The 20,652-nt window shown below is 38.0% G+C and overlaps 1 protein-coding gene across 2 annotated transcripts in view; it reads left to right on the plus strand.

Moving 5' to 3' along the window:
- The window catches only part of LOC124606752 (structural maintenance of chromosomes protein 1A), a 151,256-nt gene that overhangs the window by 66,885 nt on the left and 63,719 nt on the right, over positions 1-20,652 (plus strand). For both annotated transcript variants that reach the window (XM_047138798.1, XM_047138799.1), the window contains exons 10-15: positions 6,159-6,370; positions 10,340-10,505; positions 14,596-14,718; positions 19,945-20,076; positions 20,191-20,256; positions 20,390-20,547. In XM_047138798.1, the coding sequence (XP_046994754.1) occupies positions 6,159-6,370; positions 10,340-10,505; positions 14,596-14,718; positions 19,945-20,076; positions 20,191-20,256; positions 20,390-20,547 (857 nt within the window). The remainder of the gene's footprint in view (positions 1-6,158; positions 6,371-10,339; positions 10,506-14,595; positions 14,719-19,944; positions 20,077-20,190; positions 20,257-20,389; positions 20,548-20,652) is intronic.

Raw genomic sequence — 20,652 nt, forward strand, 5'->3', positions numbered from 1 at the left:
AGTTGCTTACAAGAACAATGGAAAAGAAAATTGAGGTTCTCTTAGATGATGGTCAGTTTGGCTTTCAGAAAGGCATAAGCACCGGAGATATAGTTCTGTTGTTGCAGTTGATAATGGATGCAACATATAAGAAAAATCAAGACATTACATAGGATTTGTTCACCTAGAAAAAGTGTTTGACAACGTAAAATAGTGCAAGATGTTGGAAATTCTGAGTAAGATAAGAGTATCTGTAGGGAAAACCCGGGTAATATGCAGAATGTACAAGAACTAAGAGGGAGCAATTGGACAGCATTACGAAGAACAAAGTGCTTGGATTAAAAAAGAGTGAAAGATGGGGATACAGTCTTTCACCCTTATTTTTCAGTCAGCACATAGAAGCAGCAGGGATGAAAGTAAAATAATGCTTAAACATTGGAATTAAAATTCAGGGTCAAAGGATATTACTGATAAGATACACTGATGGCATAGCAGTCCTAAATGAAAATGAATTAAAAGATGTATTGAATGGAATGAAAAGTCAAATGATTGCATGATATGTATTGGTAATAAACCAGAGTCTAAAGTAAGGAGTAGTAACATACAAGAAATTGGTGATGGATAAACTTATAATAGGAATTGCTGACCACGAGGTAGATGGAGTTAAATTCTTTTACATTGGGAAAAAATAACCCTTGACATACAAAGCAAGGAGGACATAAAAAGTGGACTAGCACAAGCAAAGAGGATTTTCGTGGCCAAGATAAGCCTACTAGTATTAAACATAGGCCTTAATTTGAGGAAGAATTTCTGGGAGCGTACATTTGGAGTACAGCATTTTATGGAAGTGAATCATCGACAGCAGGAAAACTGGAAAAGAAGTGATGTATCAATGTGTTTGAGATGTGGTGCTATAGAATGATGTTGAAAATGATGTGGACTAATATGGTAAGGAAAGAGGTGGTCCTTTGCAGGACCAGGGAAGAAAGGAAAATATGAAAAATACTGACGAGAAGGAGGGACAGCATGGTAGGACATGTTAAGACATCAGGGAATAACTTCCATGTTACTAGAGGGTCATGTAAAGGAGATTGATACATCCAACAAATAATTGAGGCCATAGGATGCAAGTGCTACTCTGAGATGAAGAGGTTGACACAAGAGAGGAATTTGTGGGAGGTCACATCATACCAGTCAAAAGACTAATGATGACTCAAACAGTGGCTGCGAAACCACGCATCGTGAAAATATTTAGAAAATATTGTAGTGAAATAGCAATTTGCCCGTATTGATGTGTTCTCATGCGATTTAGAAGGGATATTAGAGTCAAATACATCATTACTTCTCATCTTTCAAATTATAAAGCTGTGAACATGTAAACATTCCGTAGCTTTGCTTGTTAGTTTTAATGTCAGTACAAAGCAGGAAACAAATTTTCTGCATAGTGATGACAACAGCTGAATGCAAACAAATGATTCACGCGGTCATAGGAAAACAGTCGACTCAATTGGCTGTAATTTTACATATCTGTGGGATTATTATTCATTCATTTCCTTCAAATGAAACTGGTCTGCGAAAGCAACCAAACGAAAACAGTTGATGCAGTCTGGCTCTTGACTGGATTCTGTTTTCACCTGTCATCATTGTGATTGCTATCCTGAGTTTTGATTTTTATTGAGTGCCAGTAAGTAGCTTTTAGTTTAGTTTTTCATTCATGTTTATGAATAGACATTGTCTTAATAGTAAAGTTTGTGTGTGGATCAAAGGGCGAAATGCTCAGTGGCCTGGGAATGGACAAAATTGAATGAAAAGTCATCCTGAAGATACTTTCAATCTGATACACAGTATTTGCAAGGATGATTCATATTATGAAACTATATTAATTTTAAAAAATCAAAGAAAGTTAACGAGTGATTACAAATATTTATTGCAAAAAAATTAGAAAAACATTACTTCCATTGAGTGACTGTATGTGGTTAAAAAGCAAGTTCTGCAGGCACCAGACAATCTAAAAATTTGTGTCCTATTTGCTATCTGTTCACATCACCTCAGTAGTGAAATAGAATTATTGGTGATGGGTGCAAACTATCGGGCAGATGGAGCTTCAACAAATTTTAAGAAAAAAGTATTTTTCATTTATTTAAATATAAATTTATAATGTAGCACCATTATTAACCTCTTAAAATCAGCCAAAAATCCATATTTAATGCTAGAAGCCTGAAAAATTTATACTGAAGTAAGTAAATGTATGTAAGTTTTGAAAATACTTAATTTTTAGAATTATATTCTTTATTCAGTTCTCTTTGATAAGTGATACATTACTTGTCTCTCAAAAAAGTTGGTGGCTCTAGTGAAGATTGGTGTATAACTGAAGAGGCTGAAAAAGAATGTAAATGTAATCACTCAAACCCAGAGACTGGGTGAAAACATTCATACAGCTGACAACATGGTCACAGAGACTGGTTTCATTTGACTGGGGGAAAAAAAAAAAAAACTGAACAGAAACATTTGACTGGCCAGTCATTTGCTAAAACCAGTCGGTTGTTCCATGGCTACTTCTGTTCTCCACAAGTTCTACCAATATGCCCACAGAGGCAGTGTACGCTCAGCAGTTATTCTGCCTCATATTTGGTTGTTTTGGGTGGGGGGATGGAAGACAACAGGAACGGAATTGAGATCGGAGAGAGGAAACAACATTGTCACCTCTGGGGAGAGGAAAGATCAAGAAACAAACATCTAATGCAGTTTATTGCTGCTTAATAGTCCATCTGTAAAGACTAATTATCAGAAGAGTCATTTGAAACAATGATTTGAACTTTTCTCTAATGTGTTCCTTCCAAGAGTTGTTTCCTTGCAGATTCTTCATCTATATGTACCCACTTAATCCATTCTTCCACAGTGACATCATAAAAGGTTTCCTCTAGTTATTTTTAAATCTTTCATTGTGACTGTGCAATTTCTGGATGTGACTTTTCTTTTCTCCAACGTTCATACATTTTCTGGCAAGTTGTATTGATAGTGAGAAGGGGCCAGCCTCACAACATTGTGGTCCATATTTGCTGCTAAGTTGTCGAGTTCAAATTGATTGTAAAGGTGCCTGTGATGTTTGACTTCCTACATCATCTCCACTATCATATACAAAACCCGGAATTGAAATACTTTTCTATCGACTTTACAGTTTCTTCCTCCTTTATATTAGAATTAGGAATCATTTCCATTTTTCTTTAACAATTACTCAATGCTCTTCCAAATCATATAACCTAAAAACTCTGCGTTAAAATATGTCACTATTCATGTCTTTGTGGTAATCACTGGATTTGTAGGATGCAAGTGTTAGCTTTTCAGTTTTGATAAAGCCATGTTCAGATGATCCTGCATGACATACAATAAGTCTGTTTCCTTTGCCAATTGATACTTTCAAACCACCATTGCCCTTCAAAATTTGTGCAGTGTTGGATCTCTCCATCAGAATCTGTCTTCTATCATTATATTTTATGTACCTGAATTCCAAAGATTTCAGAATTCTTTATTCAAATGACAGCCTCCTGTGAAAGCAATCTTATGCCACCTTTTTCTGTGTGGGATACTTGCCATGGTCATAAAACTCCAATACAGTACAACGAACAATATCTTTCTGCAAAACAACCAAATCAGTGATAGTTCTTCTCCCATTAATATCATACCCTGTAGATTGAAACTTTGTGTTTCTATACTGTTTGTAGTGAAGCACTACATACTAGCACTTTTACAGTCTGTAATGCTCACAACATTGTCTTGTAGGTCGAGTAGAAGTAAGTGTACCTTGTATATGACTCCCTTTGTTGTATCTTGAAACTGTCATCTTAACTCAAAAACAAAAATACTATCCAGTGAAAGTTGTTGCTTTCTTTGTAAACATACATCATTTCCATACAGTGAATGTGTAAGTGAATGCGGGGTAGCAACAAAGTTACAAAGCCATGCGAACAGCAGCATGAATGAAATGCAATGTTGTCACATATAAACCTTGTTGATGACAGGTGGCCATTTGGTAATTTGTGTTTCTTATGATGCTACCTGGTCGGAAGCTGTGTCAGAAATGACACTGTGTGGCAATGGTGTGAGCTTAGTCACGGACCAAGTTGGATTAGTCCAAAGGTTTCTCATTGGCATTTAGAAAAGGAGATGAGAAGGGGGCTGGAAGAATTTCCCTGCCACTCCCAGTCACCATTTTTGCTGCTCCGTAGTGTGGTGTGAATTTGTGGCTATGCAAGATGATGTCAAAAGTTCACAATCCATTGCTGAAGTTGCAAGATTTTTATTCCATTCACTATACAGCCTAGATTTGGCAACATCACTGGTTAATCTTCTAAAACAAGCCCACCATATAGGAAGTTTGCAAAATTCCTTACTACAGCTGAGGGAAAGAGAGAGCATGATTTACCATAACACTTGATCAAAGATGATTACAATCTGTTGAAAAGAACAGAAATTGTGTTGAAAAGTGAACAAGTGACTATATGTTGCATAACTTGTTTTTTTAGTGATTTAAAGGAAAACTTAAGTCATTGGTGTTATGTTCTGGCTGGTTGCTCTAACTTGTGTAAATGGCAAGTTGATTCTTAATGCACCTTTTAGGCAGTAATAACCTTAGAATGTTCATTATACATACTATGCTACAGATTATTTGATGATTTAGATGGATGCATGTTGCTAATATATACTTGTGAGTCTGAGGGGCCATACAGGCTCTCTCATATGTGTTGTGTCAGTATATGGGACAGATGAGTTGGTGCATTGTCTTGCTGTAGGTACAGATTGTCTACGGATTGCTATGGGGAAACACACACATGACAATTGGACAATGTGCTCCTGTATTATTTGCTTATAAGATATAATGGCAGTCTTACCAAAAGTCATATTTCAGTCCATGTGAATATCCCTAACTTAAGAGTAGCTCCAGCACATACCTGAACAGAGTCCTGTTATCAAGCAGGATACATTCTCACATTTGATTTTCAATGCACTCTTACTCTGCTGTAGGAGTCTGCCACCAAATACAGAAACACTTCAGTCCAGCAACCTTCTTCCATACTGTGGTGTGTCTGCACCCATAGTAATTACATAACCTGTTAATATGCAGTGGATGCAACTGCTTATGTAGTACCTCATAGGGAGATTGTGATTTGGGGTGAAATGTCTGCCCACTGGTTGTTGTTGTTGTTGTTCTCCTTCTCCTCCTCCTCCTCCTCCTCCTCCTCATCCTCCTCCATGAAACTGATGATGGATTTACTACACTCTCTGCTGGTTCAATCTGTGATATTGATGAGGACCCCTGATACAGAAACATTGTTGCCCACAACAGTTGGTTCTGGAAGTGGCAGTTTTACCCAAATTGAGGCACCCACAATACAACCTTGAGATGGTGATATGTGGAAAGCCCACCATTTGCATGACCTTGTAGTATCCCACGCATCACTGATTCTTGATCTGGTTACAATCCAATGTACTTGTATCCTATACCTTACCTGTTTGAGGTTATTCAAAAGTACCTCCAAGGTTTCACAATATGATTGCACAAACAAATGCAAGATATACATATACAACATCTCTCCATGCTTTTAACTCACATTACAGGTGCTTGATATGAGCACCATTTGTGACACAGCATTCCTCATTACATGTGTAGATTTCTTTGGGCTCACTGATGAATTGCACCGGAAGGCATAGCAGCAGCCGTTTTGGAAACCCTTTCATTGGGTTTCTTTTCTGGAGGCATAAACTAATCTGATGTGACATTATGGAGTGTCTGATTTGTCTACATGCCTGCCCACTAATGCAACTATGCCACACCGAGTATTACGAATCTAAACTTGGAGAGATGCTCTATCGACTGATAAATGTCATTTTTCTTTATGTCTTGCAGTTTTTGTGGAGTCATCTTTTCTGAAAACTGGAACTACTTGCAAATAACCCTGTACTTCATTCAACAGTCGCGGTGATTGTCAGTACAAGGCCTTACTCGGTGCTCCATTTCGTAATGATCAGCTGGACAGTGGGATGTTAAACTCTGACCCACTTTTTTCCTAATGCATTTTGCAGTTACTTTCTGTTTGTATTATGTATTCCATGTATTATGTGTGAAGATTTCCAAGATTTAAGGAAGAGCATTACTGTCAACTTTTCTTTTTTGATTTCAGTTTGATCGGATGATCAATATGTGTCAGCCGATTCACAAACGCTATAATGTGGCAATTACAAAAGTTCTTGGCAAGTATATGGAAGCCATTGTTGTAGATACAGAAAAGACAGCAAGACAGTGTATTCAGTATTTGAAAGAACAAATGTTGGAGCCAGAGACATTTCTTCCATTGGATTATATTCAAGCCAAACCTCTGAAGGAAAGATTAAGGTTAGTATGCATGTGCTTTATTGATATCTTTAGTGACACTTTGGGCTACTGCTGCTCATAGTTTGCTTTGTCGTGTTAAATTGGTATCAGTGCAGAATATTCTGTATGTCCTCTTCCTGTTTGTTGTGCACAGAAGTAGATTCTTTTCTATTGGTTTAGGTTTGTTTGGTAAGATTATATTGTGCTACTTCCACTACACAGTAGAAAGTGCTCAGAAGAAAACCTTCCTAATAGACCAAACTTGTGTGCAGGCTAGGGTTCCAATCTAGATGCTGGCCGGGATAGGCAGCATTCTTGAATCTGAACTCATAGCTCAGACTGACCTAAAGCTTACATCTGACACTACCTCCTCTTCTGTCCTTTTTGTCCAGACTCTATAGGGGTATCTTGAATTTTTTGTTGTATGGTGGAGCTACCAAGAGAACAGATACAGCAGAAGATGGCTTAGCTGCAACAGATTGGTTCCACAAAGTTCAGTGATGGAAGTGTATATTAGTATGAGCCTTTCTAGTTATTTTGAACTGTTTTGGTGTCAAGTGGTCATCTTAACTTTTGTGCTTCCATCTTTCTCTTCGCCTTTGGTATATTATGAACAGATTACTCTTGTGTTTTTCTTGCTGAGTTTAGTGCCCTATTTTTACAGTAATGCAAAGCCTTGTCCACATCTCTACATTGATTCAGATTCTCCTTCAATTAGCAACATGCTTTTATGATTTATTATGCTTTAGATTTGTGTACAGGATGTTAATTCTAAGTTTTAGAACTATAAGCTTCAAGTGATTTAGAATCTGGGTGCAATTTAAATCATGGAAGGTGAATACAGGTAATCCATAGCCTGGAATAATACTATGCCAAATAACATTAGAAAATAACAACAAATGGTAGTTATTAACTGCTAGCCAAGAATGTACCCAGGATCTGAAAAGGGGGGAGGGGGATGGCAGTGACTAAAATCTTTAAAATTTCATGACAAGTGTCTCTAAATACACTTACTAGTAGTCAGTATTCAGTACATGTTCTGGCTTTCTTCAAACTGATAATAAATTGAACAACCTAAACTCCACATTGGAATATCAACAATATTAGAATTGTTAAGTACTGTAAAGATGACCCGTTGAGTTGCAGACAGGCATGACGAAAAGACTGTGCCACCTAATAGCTTTTGGCCAAAGCTTTCTCCAACAAATAAAACACACACACACACACACACACACACACACACACACACACAGAGAGAGAGAGAGAGAGAGAGAGAGAGAGAGAGAGAGACTCACGCAAATGCGTGGTTTCAGTTGGCTGAGACTGCAGTCGTGTGTGCGAGCTGTGTTTACATGATTGTGTATATGTGTCTATTGCTGACAAAGGCCTTAATGGCCGAAAGCTATAATTGTGCGAGTCTCTTTGTTGTGCCTAACCACAACTCAGCATCTCCAGTATATGGTGAGTAGCAACTTCCCTTCTCATAATATTGTTACATTCCATCTTGGAGTTTCCATTGTTTGACTTTTTAAATAAGCATAGATGTGGTACTGATTCAGATGCTTTTCAGAAATCTAGAAGTATTGCATCTATGTGTCTACCTTGATCCATGGCTTTCAGGATATCATTTGAGAAGAGCACTAGTTGGGTTCAGATGGTTGATGTTTTTGGAATCCATGCTGGTTGGCATGAAGGTCATTCTGTTCAAAATACCTCGCTACATTTGAACTCAGAATATATTTGTACCAAGGGTGCCATATGATAGTTTGTAGCAGGGGGGAGGGGGTCTCTATACCTGGAGTATGGAGTATTTTTAATATTTTGGAAGACGAATGGTGACTTGTAAGTAACAATGCAAAATATCAGTTCTGATCCTGTTAAAAATATGCGTAATGCTGACTCTGAAATCATTTTCTTGAAAGAAAAACACCTGACTGCACTATATTTTTTCCTTTCCCTGAGAGGTGGGGGTGGGGGACAGCCTCTTTCACCCCCAGACATGGGTACACTTGGTCTCAACAACCAGCAGAGTCAGTTATATGGGATGGTAGTATTGTGGATGACGTATACAACCCTTCTTGTAGACAGGTGTGATTTGTGCCTTCTTCCAACAATCGGTCACAATTTTGAGTTCAAGGGATCCACAATATGTTTTAGTTAATAGAGGGGCTAACTCAGCCACAAATTCATTGTAGCTTCCGATAGGGATTCCATAAGGCGCAGGAGTTTCATTTAACTTTAACCATTTCAGTTGCTCAGTGCCCCTGACTTCACTTATCTTCTCAGTGGTATGAGGATTAAATTATGGCAATTTTCCTGGTTTTACCTTCTTGTAAAGGAAAATTTGAAAATTTTTCAGTTTCCGTTCTTGTTTGTCCGTAAGTGACTGGATAATAATTTTGGTGCCACAAACAGCCTTTACGTAAGACCAGAATTTATTTTGGTTTTGTGGAAGATCATTCGACAATATTCTGCTGTGGAAAAAGTCATTGAAGCCTTCACGTAGTGCTCTCTTGACAACCAAACTTGTTTCATTCAACATCTCTCTTTTTATAGTGCAATGCTTTGTTTTGTACCTATAATGCAGCAGTCTATTTCTTTAGAAGTTCCTTGACAGTGACTGTATGTTGTGATGGGTCCCTCCCTTCATGAACTGTTTGAGGTACATATCTACCCAGTCCAGGATCAACTATTCTTTTACATTTGAGCCACAGTTCCTCTGCATGCTCCTGTCCTGTGCTAAAGTTTCAAGTACCTGAATCAGAAATGACACTGTTTCTTTTTTGTCTAATTCATTAAACATTTGAATCTTTCTACTTGTTTTAGTTGCCCTTTGTACTTCGGTAATCATTTTGCTACAATTGCATCATGTGCACTGATAAGAGATTCGTTGCCGTTAGATCTAATATATTTCCAAAATGAGCACCCTTCCAAACTATCTGTCCACGGCTCATGGTGTAGTGGCTAGCACTGCTGCCTCTGGAGCACGGGTTCCCAGGTTCAAATCCCAGCTGGGTTGCGGATTTTATCTGCCCTGTGACTGGTTTTAGTGTTTTCCTCCTCCTCCTCCTCCTCCTCATCATCATCATCATCATCATTCGTGACAGTGGCTAGATCAGACTGTGTAAGAAATTGGATTGTGCAAGAATTGAAACTTTTTATGAGTGTTAATGACTGGGCAGTTGAGTGCCCCACAGTCATTCCAAACTATCTGTTCTGACTTTCCAGAGAACAAATTTAATAATGTTTCACAGAATGTCTTGTCACATCCCCCACTAACAAAACTGTAATTATATCGATTGATTGTTGGATGATTGGAAAAATGAAAATTGAAGGCCTATACACAAGCTGATACTATAGGATGTTAAAAGGAGGATAGGGTACGTGTTACATGAAGAAGCCACCAACAATGGGTTGTACACCTGAATATGGGTTTGGCTAATAAACATTTTAAGTACAGCTCATGATGTTCAGAAGATGTCCTTTAACAAATATTATTACGTGAGCTGCACTGCTTTTTAGGAGTGCTCCGAACTTGGGCACTTTTGTTCCAAAAGCTCTGTCAGTTAACTACTAGGATTTAAATACTCTTGCCTGGGAGGGGGGGGGGACATTCCTTCAGATCTTAGACTTGCACTGGGCACTCTATAGCTGTCGTTATCTGGACTGGATGAGAGCAGCTCTCTCTCTCTCTCTTTTTAAAAAAAAAATAAAAAAAAAACATGTTTGCACACCACACAGGATCAGCAACGTGGTTAACAGCCTCTGATCTATAGTACACACCTGACTGAAGTAGGAGGATTAAAGTTCTCAACGGTATGGTGCAAGTCTACAAAGTCACAGCCTAGCAAGAAATGTAGTATTTATTTTGTATTCTGAAGATAAGTTTGTTGAAAATAATGAGACACTATTTAATATTGTGTGATGATTTTTCATCTTTCAAATTCAGCTGTAATTTCAATTCATTATTGCATCATCTTTCTGTTTCAGAAATATAAAGGAACCAAAGAATGTACGTCTGTTGTTTGATGTTCTTCACTACCAGCCACCCGATATCAAGAGAGCAGTGCTATTTGCTACAAATAATGCTTTAGTCTGTGAAACACCAGAAGATGCCATGAAGGTTGCATATGAAATGGACAAGAACAGATATGATGTATGTACTTTTTGTTTTTGCTAATCTTCATGAATTCCTGGATTACTGATGTCACTGTTCATGTTCTACCATGCTTGTATCACTTGTAAGCTGTAGTTTCATGACAGATCTATGGAAACAACTCACAGCCTTTAATTTCTGCCATCATTGGACACTCATAGTGGACAAGAACTCTGTTGTGGACGGGTAAGTTATTGACCATGTCTGACAGGCAGCTCCTCCTCCTAGGCTTTCGTCTGAATATGCAGAACAGGTTTATCATTTATAGGTATGTTCACATATCCTTCTGAAAGGACCTAAATGTTGCAAAGTTCAACAAACATTTGGACCACTATTCTTACCATGGTTGAACAACACAACAAACATCATGTCAGGTCCACCATGGAACTGGAGGAAAATGGATTCCTACTGTTCCTAACCATTCTGATGAAGAAGAATCCTGATGGCATTCTATGCATGGAGAAGACACAGACAGATCTGCAACTAAATGCCAGTGGCTGCTATTATCTAGTGAATGAAAATCTGTGCTCACCACCCTGTTACACACCAGTGCATACCGCATGCAACAAGGAAAGTCTACTTACCAAGTTACAGCATGTTCCCAAAATGTTTGGCAAGAACAGCTATCCAGAGACACAAATAAGACTTGGTCTCCAACCAACTGAGAAGAAGAAAAAGAGACAATCCAGAAAAAGAAATCAAGTGCCTGAAGTTCCTTTCATACCAGAACTGCCCTCAGCCAAGTTTGTCAGGTTAGTGGAGAATTACAACATGAAAACCATTTTATGCTCAACGGTTAAAGTCAAGAATATGCTTTGACCAGTCAAAGACCAACTAGGGCTTATAGGTACCTGGTGGCTACAGCATCATTTGCAAGTTTGACATGCAGTACATCAGCCAGAAACAGCTGTGCATGTTGCAGCAATGTTCACAACATGTTAGGAGCATTTGCTTCAGCCAAACTCAAAAGCCTGCACTGGTAGTGTGCAGCATCAATGAAGATCTCGTGTTTGTTTTTGAACAGAAAAAAGGCATTGTCTTGCACTGACGGTTCTGGCATTTGGCCATCAAAGAGGCAGTGGAGACAAGAGTATGTGATGGTCTTTTCAACTAGACAGCAGTTTCCAACTGAGCTCCACATGGTATGTGCATTAGCAAAACACCCCAGGAACCGTCTGATATAAGCCAGTGGTGGCACCAGATGGAATAGAGAGGTGAAGCCAGGACTTGATGCCTGGACTCGCGCTCCCCACTGGGAGGCCCCACCAGCATCAGCCTGTTCTAAAGACACACTAGTGGCCCACCCATAGGGCCCCCAGTAAAGGAGTCTGTGGTCCAGTGAGCGTAAAGATGTGAACCCAAAACTTCCTGTGAAGGTGATGAGCAGGGAACTCAAAATGTTGCAACAACAAGATGCCACTACTCGGCTCATAAACCATGGAGATTTTGTCTTTAAAATTTGCAGAGAGAGCCTAGATTCCCATATAATACTTGTATCATGATCAAATCAGTAGATCTTACAATTTGTCCATTAATTTTTATGGTTTGCATCACTCTCACCTACCAAGCTCTGTGTGTCTTATCTCAAGTGAGCAATGGCTGTTTTTCATAATCTCATGAAAAATCATTTAGTTGCTGTGTTTCCAACCTAAATTCATCCAAAGTTAGTAAAGGTGCATTAAAGAGTATGTTCCTTCATTTATGACTGAAGAATATGCTGTAGAATTCAAAGGTGAATGTGCATCTCTTGCAAGATAATACACCAAAGGTTGTGTAAAAGCAGTAGCTGCAGATTTAAACATTGAGGATGTATACATTATGGTACTGAAAAAATGAAAATTAAAGGTCTGTAAACTAGGTGATGCTATAGGATGTTAGAAGGGTAAAATACATGTTACATGAAGAAATGTGTGAAATATTTATGCAAGATGAGCGCCACATTTGTTGAAAGCTGATTAAAAGCTTCAAGACTTAACTTCTTACTAATGTGTAACAGTTTTAATAATAATCCAAATAATTTTATATGCCAAATAATAGCTGTGTATGTGGTGAGTGTTCACCTCTCCACAACAGAAATGAAACTGTCAAAGTAGTGAAAGTTGGTGACACTGCACTGAAAAGAAAGTCAGTTTCAACTTCCAGAATAGATTTGGCCAGTGTTACTTGGAACATAACAGTGATATTGAGAACTTAGTCTTCTGAAGCAATTGGATGAAGAAATAGTGAGAAGTAGCCTGTAGTGCAAAATGATAAGACCTTCTTTCGTTAGGACCATATGAATCTTAATATACAGTGGGTAAACCACTGTACGATGTGTGGCTGTGGGTACAAGATATACCAGAATCCCACCATGATGCTATTTCTTTCTTGAAATCAAATCTGGTTGGTTGTCAACAATCTAATACTGTTATGAAATTCATTTTAGAGTTTGGAGTCCTTGTTTATTATTTCATATTGCAGTGTGATGACAGAAACCAATAACTTAAAAGGTTTAATTTAATCACTAGGATGATGAGTGTGCCATAGAAAAACTTTTGTCTACAGAGATGTAAATATTGAAATATGACTCAACTTCCAGCTTAGAGGGAAGAAATAGAGCAGTAGTTTCCCATGTGTTCTTTCTCTACTTTTATTGCACAGGGGGTCTCACTTCTGTATGCTTGATATGAGACATATTCAAAAAGTAAGGACTATTTGGTCATTAAAAAATTGTTATGATGGTTTTATTGGTGGTTTTAGTTTCCTATAAATCTAGTTCACTGTCCCAGATAATCCCATTCACTTCCAAGTGCTTTTTGTAACTACTTACTAAATTCTTTGAACTCTTTGCTTAGGATTTGAACTAGTTGACAATAACAGTCTTGAATTCATCATTAATTTCACTCATTACTGTAGGACCATAAACAATTTGAGCAGTTGTAGATCCTTTTAACATAAAAATCAAATTGTAACATGTACTTTGTGATTGGTGGGAGCAATTCTTATTGAAGCCATTGTTGTTGGCTTTCACATGTACTCAAGTGACTACTAAAGTGAAACAACTACTTACATGTTTGGCTTCATAAACAGTCAGTAGATGACACTACATTTTGAGCCACTTAAGTTCTGAGCTGCCAGCATTTAAATATAAGCAAACAGCCTCAGCTTTTCAAATACACCTCATACATTTGGGAAGTATCCCTGTTTGAAGGTGAAATTAGGGGAAGTGACACTTTATTACACTGCAGCAGTTAATATTTTCACTATCCTTTCCCATCTCGAGAATTTTTTTTTTTTTTAATTTAATGATAATACGCATTTTCAACATCCATTAGGCACTTGATTCTCTGGTAAAGTCCAAAGAGACTCACTTTGGTTGGGTAACTTGCTACATTAACATCTGTCTCAACTACATTTATGAAGAATTCATTGAAACACTCAGATGTTTCAGGCTGATTATGGAATATTTTCATGACACTTAATCTTAAAAATGACTTTTTAAAGTATTGAGTTAAAAAAAGGCCATACAGTGTACTTTTGTTTCAGTATCTCTTCTTCTTTTCTTGTTACTATAAGTAAATACAATTTAAGAATAGGAAAAAATAATTTTCTGTTTGTTAATAGTCAGTGACAGAACTGTCATGTGATGTAATTTCTTACTAAGCTGATGTAAACCTTATAGTTTTCTCAAGTGATTCCTTTCTGGAAAGAAAATAATTGTTGTCACCTATATTGTATAAGTTACTGATAAGCATGCTAGAGATGCTGAGTCGCAGATAGGCACAACAAAGAGACTGTCACAAAATAAGCTTTCGGTCAACAACGTTCTGTGTGTGTGTGTGTGTGCGTGTGTGTGTGTGTGTGTGTGTGTGTGTGTGTTTTCCCCTCCCAACTGCGTTGCTGGTAAAAAGTTTATTTTGTGACAGTCTTTTCGTGGTGCCTATCTGCAACTCAGCATCAGTACTGTATAGTGAGTAGCAACTATTCTTTTCATAATATCGTTACAGTCCATCGGGGATTTTCCATTGTTTGATAAGCACGTTAAATGTTTAAGCTGCATTAAAGCTTATTTTACTATTTAGTTCTCTTGTTACAATGTGCTCCTTTGCAGGCTGTAGCACTGGATGGAACCTTTTACCAGAAGTCTGGGATTATCTCTGGAGGTAGTCTGGATCTCGCACGAAAAGCAAAACGCTGGGATGAAAAGCACATGTCTCAGCTGAAAGCTCTTAAGGTAAGGTATTCGATACCAATTTTTGATGAATTGTCAATATTATCCAGGGTTTTCCATTGTTTGATTTTGTTGAGCTGTGTATTATTTCATACTGCAACGTAATGTCAGTGACAGGCAATTTACTTGGGTAATGATATGGCATGGAACAGCGGCATAAATTTAATCTTTAGAAAGATAAATGTGTCATGGGAAAACTGCCCTTTGTTCATATGGGAATATTTAACATTACCCTCAACATTATTTTCAGTCCTTATTTTAAAAGTCTTATTTCTTATTCTTCATTTGTCCGTCCACAGTACTGTTCCTCATTTAGAAATTAAAGGCAACAACCAAACCTCATCATCCATAATAATCTTGTATGGGACTTTCATCACACTTACTATGATTGACAAATTTTGATGTGAATCCCCCTCACAGTTCAGAAGCCTACACCATTTTTCTGTGTTTCTACAAAAGCAGAACTGACATAGTGTCACAGGCATTGCCAGTCCGTGGTATTGTGAGGGTCATAATCGAAATCCATAATAGACCAGGATTAGTCTTTTCAGTCATTTCAAAATAAGAAAAGAAAACAACATACAACATGAAGCATTTGGTAATGGATGACCTGCAGTTGCGTGGTGAAATTGTCATTTATAAGCAAGGTACTTCAGGGCCGACCTGTAGCGATATTTGTTGTGACTACAATTCAAAACACTCCCCACCTAAAACTGCCATACTGAGAGTGTCCACATTATATCAATTTTTGAACTTTAACAACCAGACAAATATAGACATTTCTTTGTTTGAAGATGCTAGTTCCCACAGCTGAGTGCTTTGTTGCTTTATGTGGCGTGTTATCCTATGTAGACAGTTCAACAGCCCACAATTGGTGTGGCACCAGTGCATTGAGTGTACTAATCAGTGTTGTGATTGTGACTTTTTATTTGCAGACACGTTCATACACATGTTATCTTTCCAAATTGGACTTTGCTAGATGATTGACAGTGCCACTAATAGTTCTATACTTGTATACAGAAAATAAAGCTATTTCAAAGTATTTCTGATCAAATAATTGATTTGTATACAGTTCGCTGTGAAATAGTGTCTATTAGGTAATTTCGTATTTTTGAATTTTTTAGGTCCGTAACTAGCACTGTCAAGAAAGACACAAAGCCAACACCCACCACAGTAGTGCAAATTTGTATGCCTACTAGCTCTGCAGATGAGAAAGAGGTTGAAAGAATGATTGCTGAGTTTAAACAGAACTTATCCAAATAGTTAAGGGAAATGAAAATTTATTTGTGATGGAGTACTAGATTTCAGTAATAGGAAAAGATGGAAGAATAATAGGAGAATGTGAACGGGGGGGGCAGGGGGGGGGGGGAGAGATATAAGGGGTGGCTACCTTATAGAATTTTACACTGAGCAAAATTTAAGCATTGTTAATACCCAGTCAAAAAATAGTGAAGAAGATACCTGGAGACCCTAGAAGGTTTCATACGGATTTCACAATGGTATTTTCATAATGGCATGACAAAGACTTCAAAACCAGAGTTTAAACTGCAAAACATTTGCAGGGGCAGATGTGGACTCTGATCCTGATGGTGAGACCTGGATGAGTTTAGTGAATCAAAAACTATTGAGTTTCAAAGAGAGTGTAAGGTAATTACTGTGTGAAACAGATAAGGAATAGTTTTGAGATATGATATAGTAAAGGCAGTTAAGGACCAGGCAAAAAAAGGACCCAATAGAAATCCTTGTATAACATATGAGATACTGAATCTAATTGGAGGAAGGCGAAAATGTAAAAACAAACAACAAAATGAAATGCAGATGTCCAAAAAATGAGATTGACAGGAGTGCAAACTGGTAGAGCGTGATTAACTAGATGAGAAATGCAAATCTGTGAAAGCTTGCTTGAATATGAGAATTCTGTCAGAGATGTCAGTATACTTGCAAGACCAACTGAATGGATGAATAGTGTCTTGAAAAGAGGTTATAAGATGAATGTCGGCAAGTGAATTAAATCAGGTGATGCTAATGGAAATAGATTAGGAAATGAGACACTAAAAGTAGTCATCGAGTTTTCTTATTTAGGCAGCAAAATAACTGATGATGCTCGAGATAGAGAGGATATAAAATGAACACCGGTAACAGCAAGAAAAGCCTTCCTGGAAAAGAATGAGAGTATTATGAAAATAATGAATTGTTACTCACCTATTGCATAGTCAGTTTAACAGCTCGTGTATCAAAGTTGCTGACAAGAATAATATACAGAAGACTAGAAAAAGGAATTGAGGATCTGGTAGATGATGATTAGTTTGACTTTAGGAAAGGTAAAGGCACCAAAGAGGCAATCCTAATGTTGTGTTTGATAATGTAAGCAAGACTGAAGAAAAATGAAGGTACTGAGAAGGAGCAGAAATGAGACTAGCCATAAACTTAACTCAGAAATTGGGTGGAACAACCACAGCGAAATCAAGACCCGTCAGATATCGTGTACTGACAGATAAGTACTGTTGTACAATGCAGAGGCTGAGTGTAAAAATATCACATGCAACCAGTGGAAGGTATCATTCATGAGGTGCAAATTGCTACCATTAGTCCTGGCACCTCAATAACTGTTTGTAGGGAGTTAAAAAGAGAGGGGTACAGTGGTCAAATGGCTTCTCTTAAGCCACATATTTCTGTAGTCAGTCCTAAGTGACAGGAGGTGGTGTGAAGAGCAAAACTTCTCGCCAGTGGATGACTAGAAACAAATGATAAATTATGCTATACCCTGTGGCACTCGGACAGAAGGTTTGGCGAATGCCTGAAGAACGTTGTCTGCCATCATGTTTAGTGCTAACAGTGAGTACAGAAATGGTGATGTTACAGTATATGGTTGTTTCATGATTAAGGTGTGGTCTCCCTGTTACTCATGAGAAAATGTTACAATCAGAATGATACGAACACATTTTGCAGTACTGTGAACAATACAGGAACAATTAAGAGGCAGTGATTGTCTGCTTCAGCTTGACAGTACACCCTCTCATAAAACAGTATCTGGGAGGCAATGATTAGTGGGCAGTAACACCCTGAAATTGACTGGGCTGCGCAGTGTCCCAACTTTAACCCAGTGAACCTTTAGGATGAGTTAGAATGTTAACTTTGCTCCAGACCCCTGTGTCCACCATCATTATTTTCTCTGGTTTCAGCTCTTGAGGAAGAATGTCCTCCACAGACATTCAGACAATCACTGAAAGTGTTCGTAGCAGAGTTCAAGACAACATAAAGGCAGAGGGTGAACACACTCCATATTAATGCCCACTAATAGGTGTCCAGATGCTTTTGATCAGATAGTGTATAATGGTGAGACAGATTTCAAAAACCAGATTTTAGACTGTAAGGTATCTCCTGGGACTTTGGTCATAATTTTTACTTCTATATCTACATGTCTAATCTGCAACTCACACTTTAATGTGTGGCAGACCTTTCATTGAACCACTTTCAGACTATCTCTCTACCATCCAATCCTCAAATAGTGTGCAGGGAAAATGAACACTTAACTCTTTCCAAGTAAGCTTTAATTTCTCTTGCTTCATTATGATGATCATTTCAGGTCAGTGTCATCAAAATATTTTTGCATTCAGAGAATAATGTTGGTGACTGAAATTTTGTGAAAATACCTCACCTCAATGAGAAAATCTTCATTTGATTGATTGGAAACCCAACTTAGGTACCACATCTGTTACACTCTCCCCCATTTCACGATAATAGGTCCTCTGGTATGGATCCCATACCATGCAGCACTGTTCCAGAAGACGACAGATGCGTAGTGTATGTAGTCTCTTTAAGAGATCTGTTGCAGCTTCTAAATCTTCTCCCAATAAAATGCAGTATTTGGTTTTCCTTCCCCACAACATTTACTATGTGGTGTTTCTTATCTAAGGTGTTAATAATTGTAATACTCAGGTTTCCAGAATGAGATTTTCACTCTGCAGCGGAGTGTGTGCTGATATGAAACTTCCTGGCAGATTAAAACTGTGTGCTCGACCGAGACTCGAACTCGGGACCTTTGCCTTTTGCGGGCAAGTGCTCTACCATCTGAGCTACCGAAGCACGACTCACGCCCGGTCCTCACAGCTTTACTTCTGCCAGTATCTCGTCTCCTACCTTCCAAACTTTCATATCTCCACTTCAATCCTGCTACCAGGAGAAGGAACCGCAGGCTCCAAAAGCTGGAACTTTGGTATGTGTTTGCCCCTACCCATGAAAATCCTATTATAACTGAAATTGGCAAATAGTGGTTCAAACAAATACTGATCTATGAAAATAAACCATCTCAGTAGGAATGGAAATTTCAAGAGACTATGGCACCAAGCCTGAAAAAAGAAAAAAGCAAGTTACCTTATTCAGAATCGAAATTTGAAACAATAGAAAATCTGCCGTCCTTAGACAGCCATTCAACACTGTTTCTAGGAGCCCTGTCCTGTCCCCATCATTTTTCTCAAATGCCCAAAGACAGCACTGCATGTTCCTCCACCTCTAACCTGCCATCCCTCCCCTTCCTCACTCGATGGCTTCTACTTACCCTACCACTCACCCCAGCAGATTAGGGGGTCACATCAGACGACGCAGTTGCAACCCACAGTTGGGCCCTGGCGCATGGAGACAGTGGCCATGTGTGGGTGAGTTGGGCTAGTGTGAATGTGTATGTATTTTCTATTTCAGGAGGAGGAGCTTTTTGTCCAAAAGCACTTTGTTTTTCATTGTACCTGTCTGCATCTCAACACCTCTTCTATGTGGTGAGCGGAATTGAAATTTTATTCCATTTTCTCACAGAATTCAACTTGCAGAATATTTGACTAAGATCTAGTTCCCCATTCAGCATCATATAAACTGCATCCTGTTAAATTCTAAAAGTACACACAATTTATTGATAAAGTAGTGAGATTTCTCTTCAGTCATCATCTGTATTCCAAGGTAGACTTTTCAGTTGACCCAATCCTCTTTTGTGTTAAAGAGTCTTTCTCTTCTCTGATTTTATTAAACTTGTGATTAAGTGTTGCTTTGGAAGGTAGTCACAAAAATCCTGCGCCATACATTGATAAGTGTTCATTCCTAACTTAAAATCATAAGAAAACCATTGTGCATAAATACTTTCCGATAAACATTATTTCGCATGCACAAGCATGATGTTGAGGTGAGGAAGAATATTTCAGTCCTAAACAGAGTGTATTTTATTTATTTTTTTTTCCTTAGGAAAAATTAACTGAAGAGCTCAGAGACTCAATGAAGAAGTCTCGCAAAGAATCTGAACTTAATACAGTAGATTCACAAATTCGGGGCCTTGAAACACGGTTGAAATACTCAAAAACTGACCGTGAGAATACGGTAAGTTATTAAGTGCATGTACTGTCATGGCAACTGTATGCTTTGTAAGTTGTAAGTATTTTGTAAGTAGAAATATAAACATCACTTAGCATTGGTCTGCTTTTGGTTTTTCAGATGAAACAAATCAAGCAATTAGAAGTAGAACTTGCTAGTCTGAAAACAAAATCTGAGAATTTTGGAGTAAGTATTAGAGATCATGGCATTCTTATAATATAGAACATCACTTAATGTTGTTCTACCTTACCTCAGTGTGTGACATTTTGAAATATCTGTAAATATATGTTATGGTTCTCAAATACATGTTTTTTTGCAGCCAACTATTGCAGAAATTGAAAGAACAATGCGTAATCGTGACCAGCAAATTCAAGAAATTAAAGAAAATATGAACAATGTTGAAGACATTGTATTTGCTAGTTTTTGTTCCCAGATAGGAGTAGCAAACATTAGGCAATATGAAGAACGAGAACTCAGGTAATGTCACCTAGTAGCTCGTGGGTGACGTTGAAACCACTCATGAATCACTTCTTTTCTACGTTACATTAGCTGATTATTTTTCAATTTTGGAATTTTTTTGTA

Source organism: Schistocerca americana, chromosome 3 (assembly GCF_021461395.2).
Source record: "Schistocerca americana isolate TAMUIC-IGC-003095 chromosome 3, iqSchAmer2.1, whole genome shotgun sequence".
Taxonomy (NCBI): domain Eukaryota; kingdom Metazoa; phylum Arthropoda; class Insecta; order Orthoptera; family Acrididae; genus Schistocerca; species Schistocerca americana.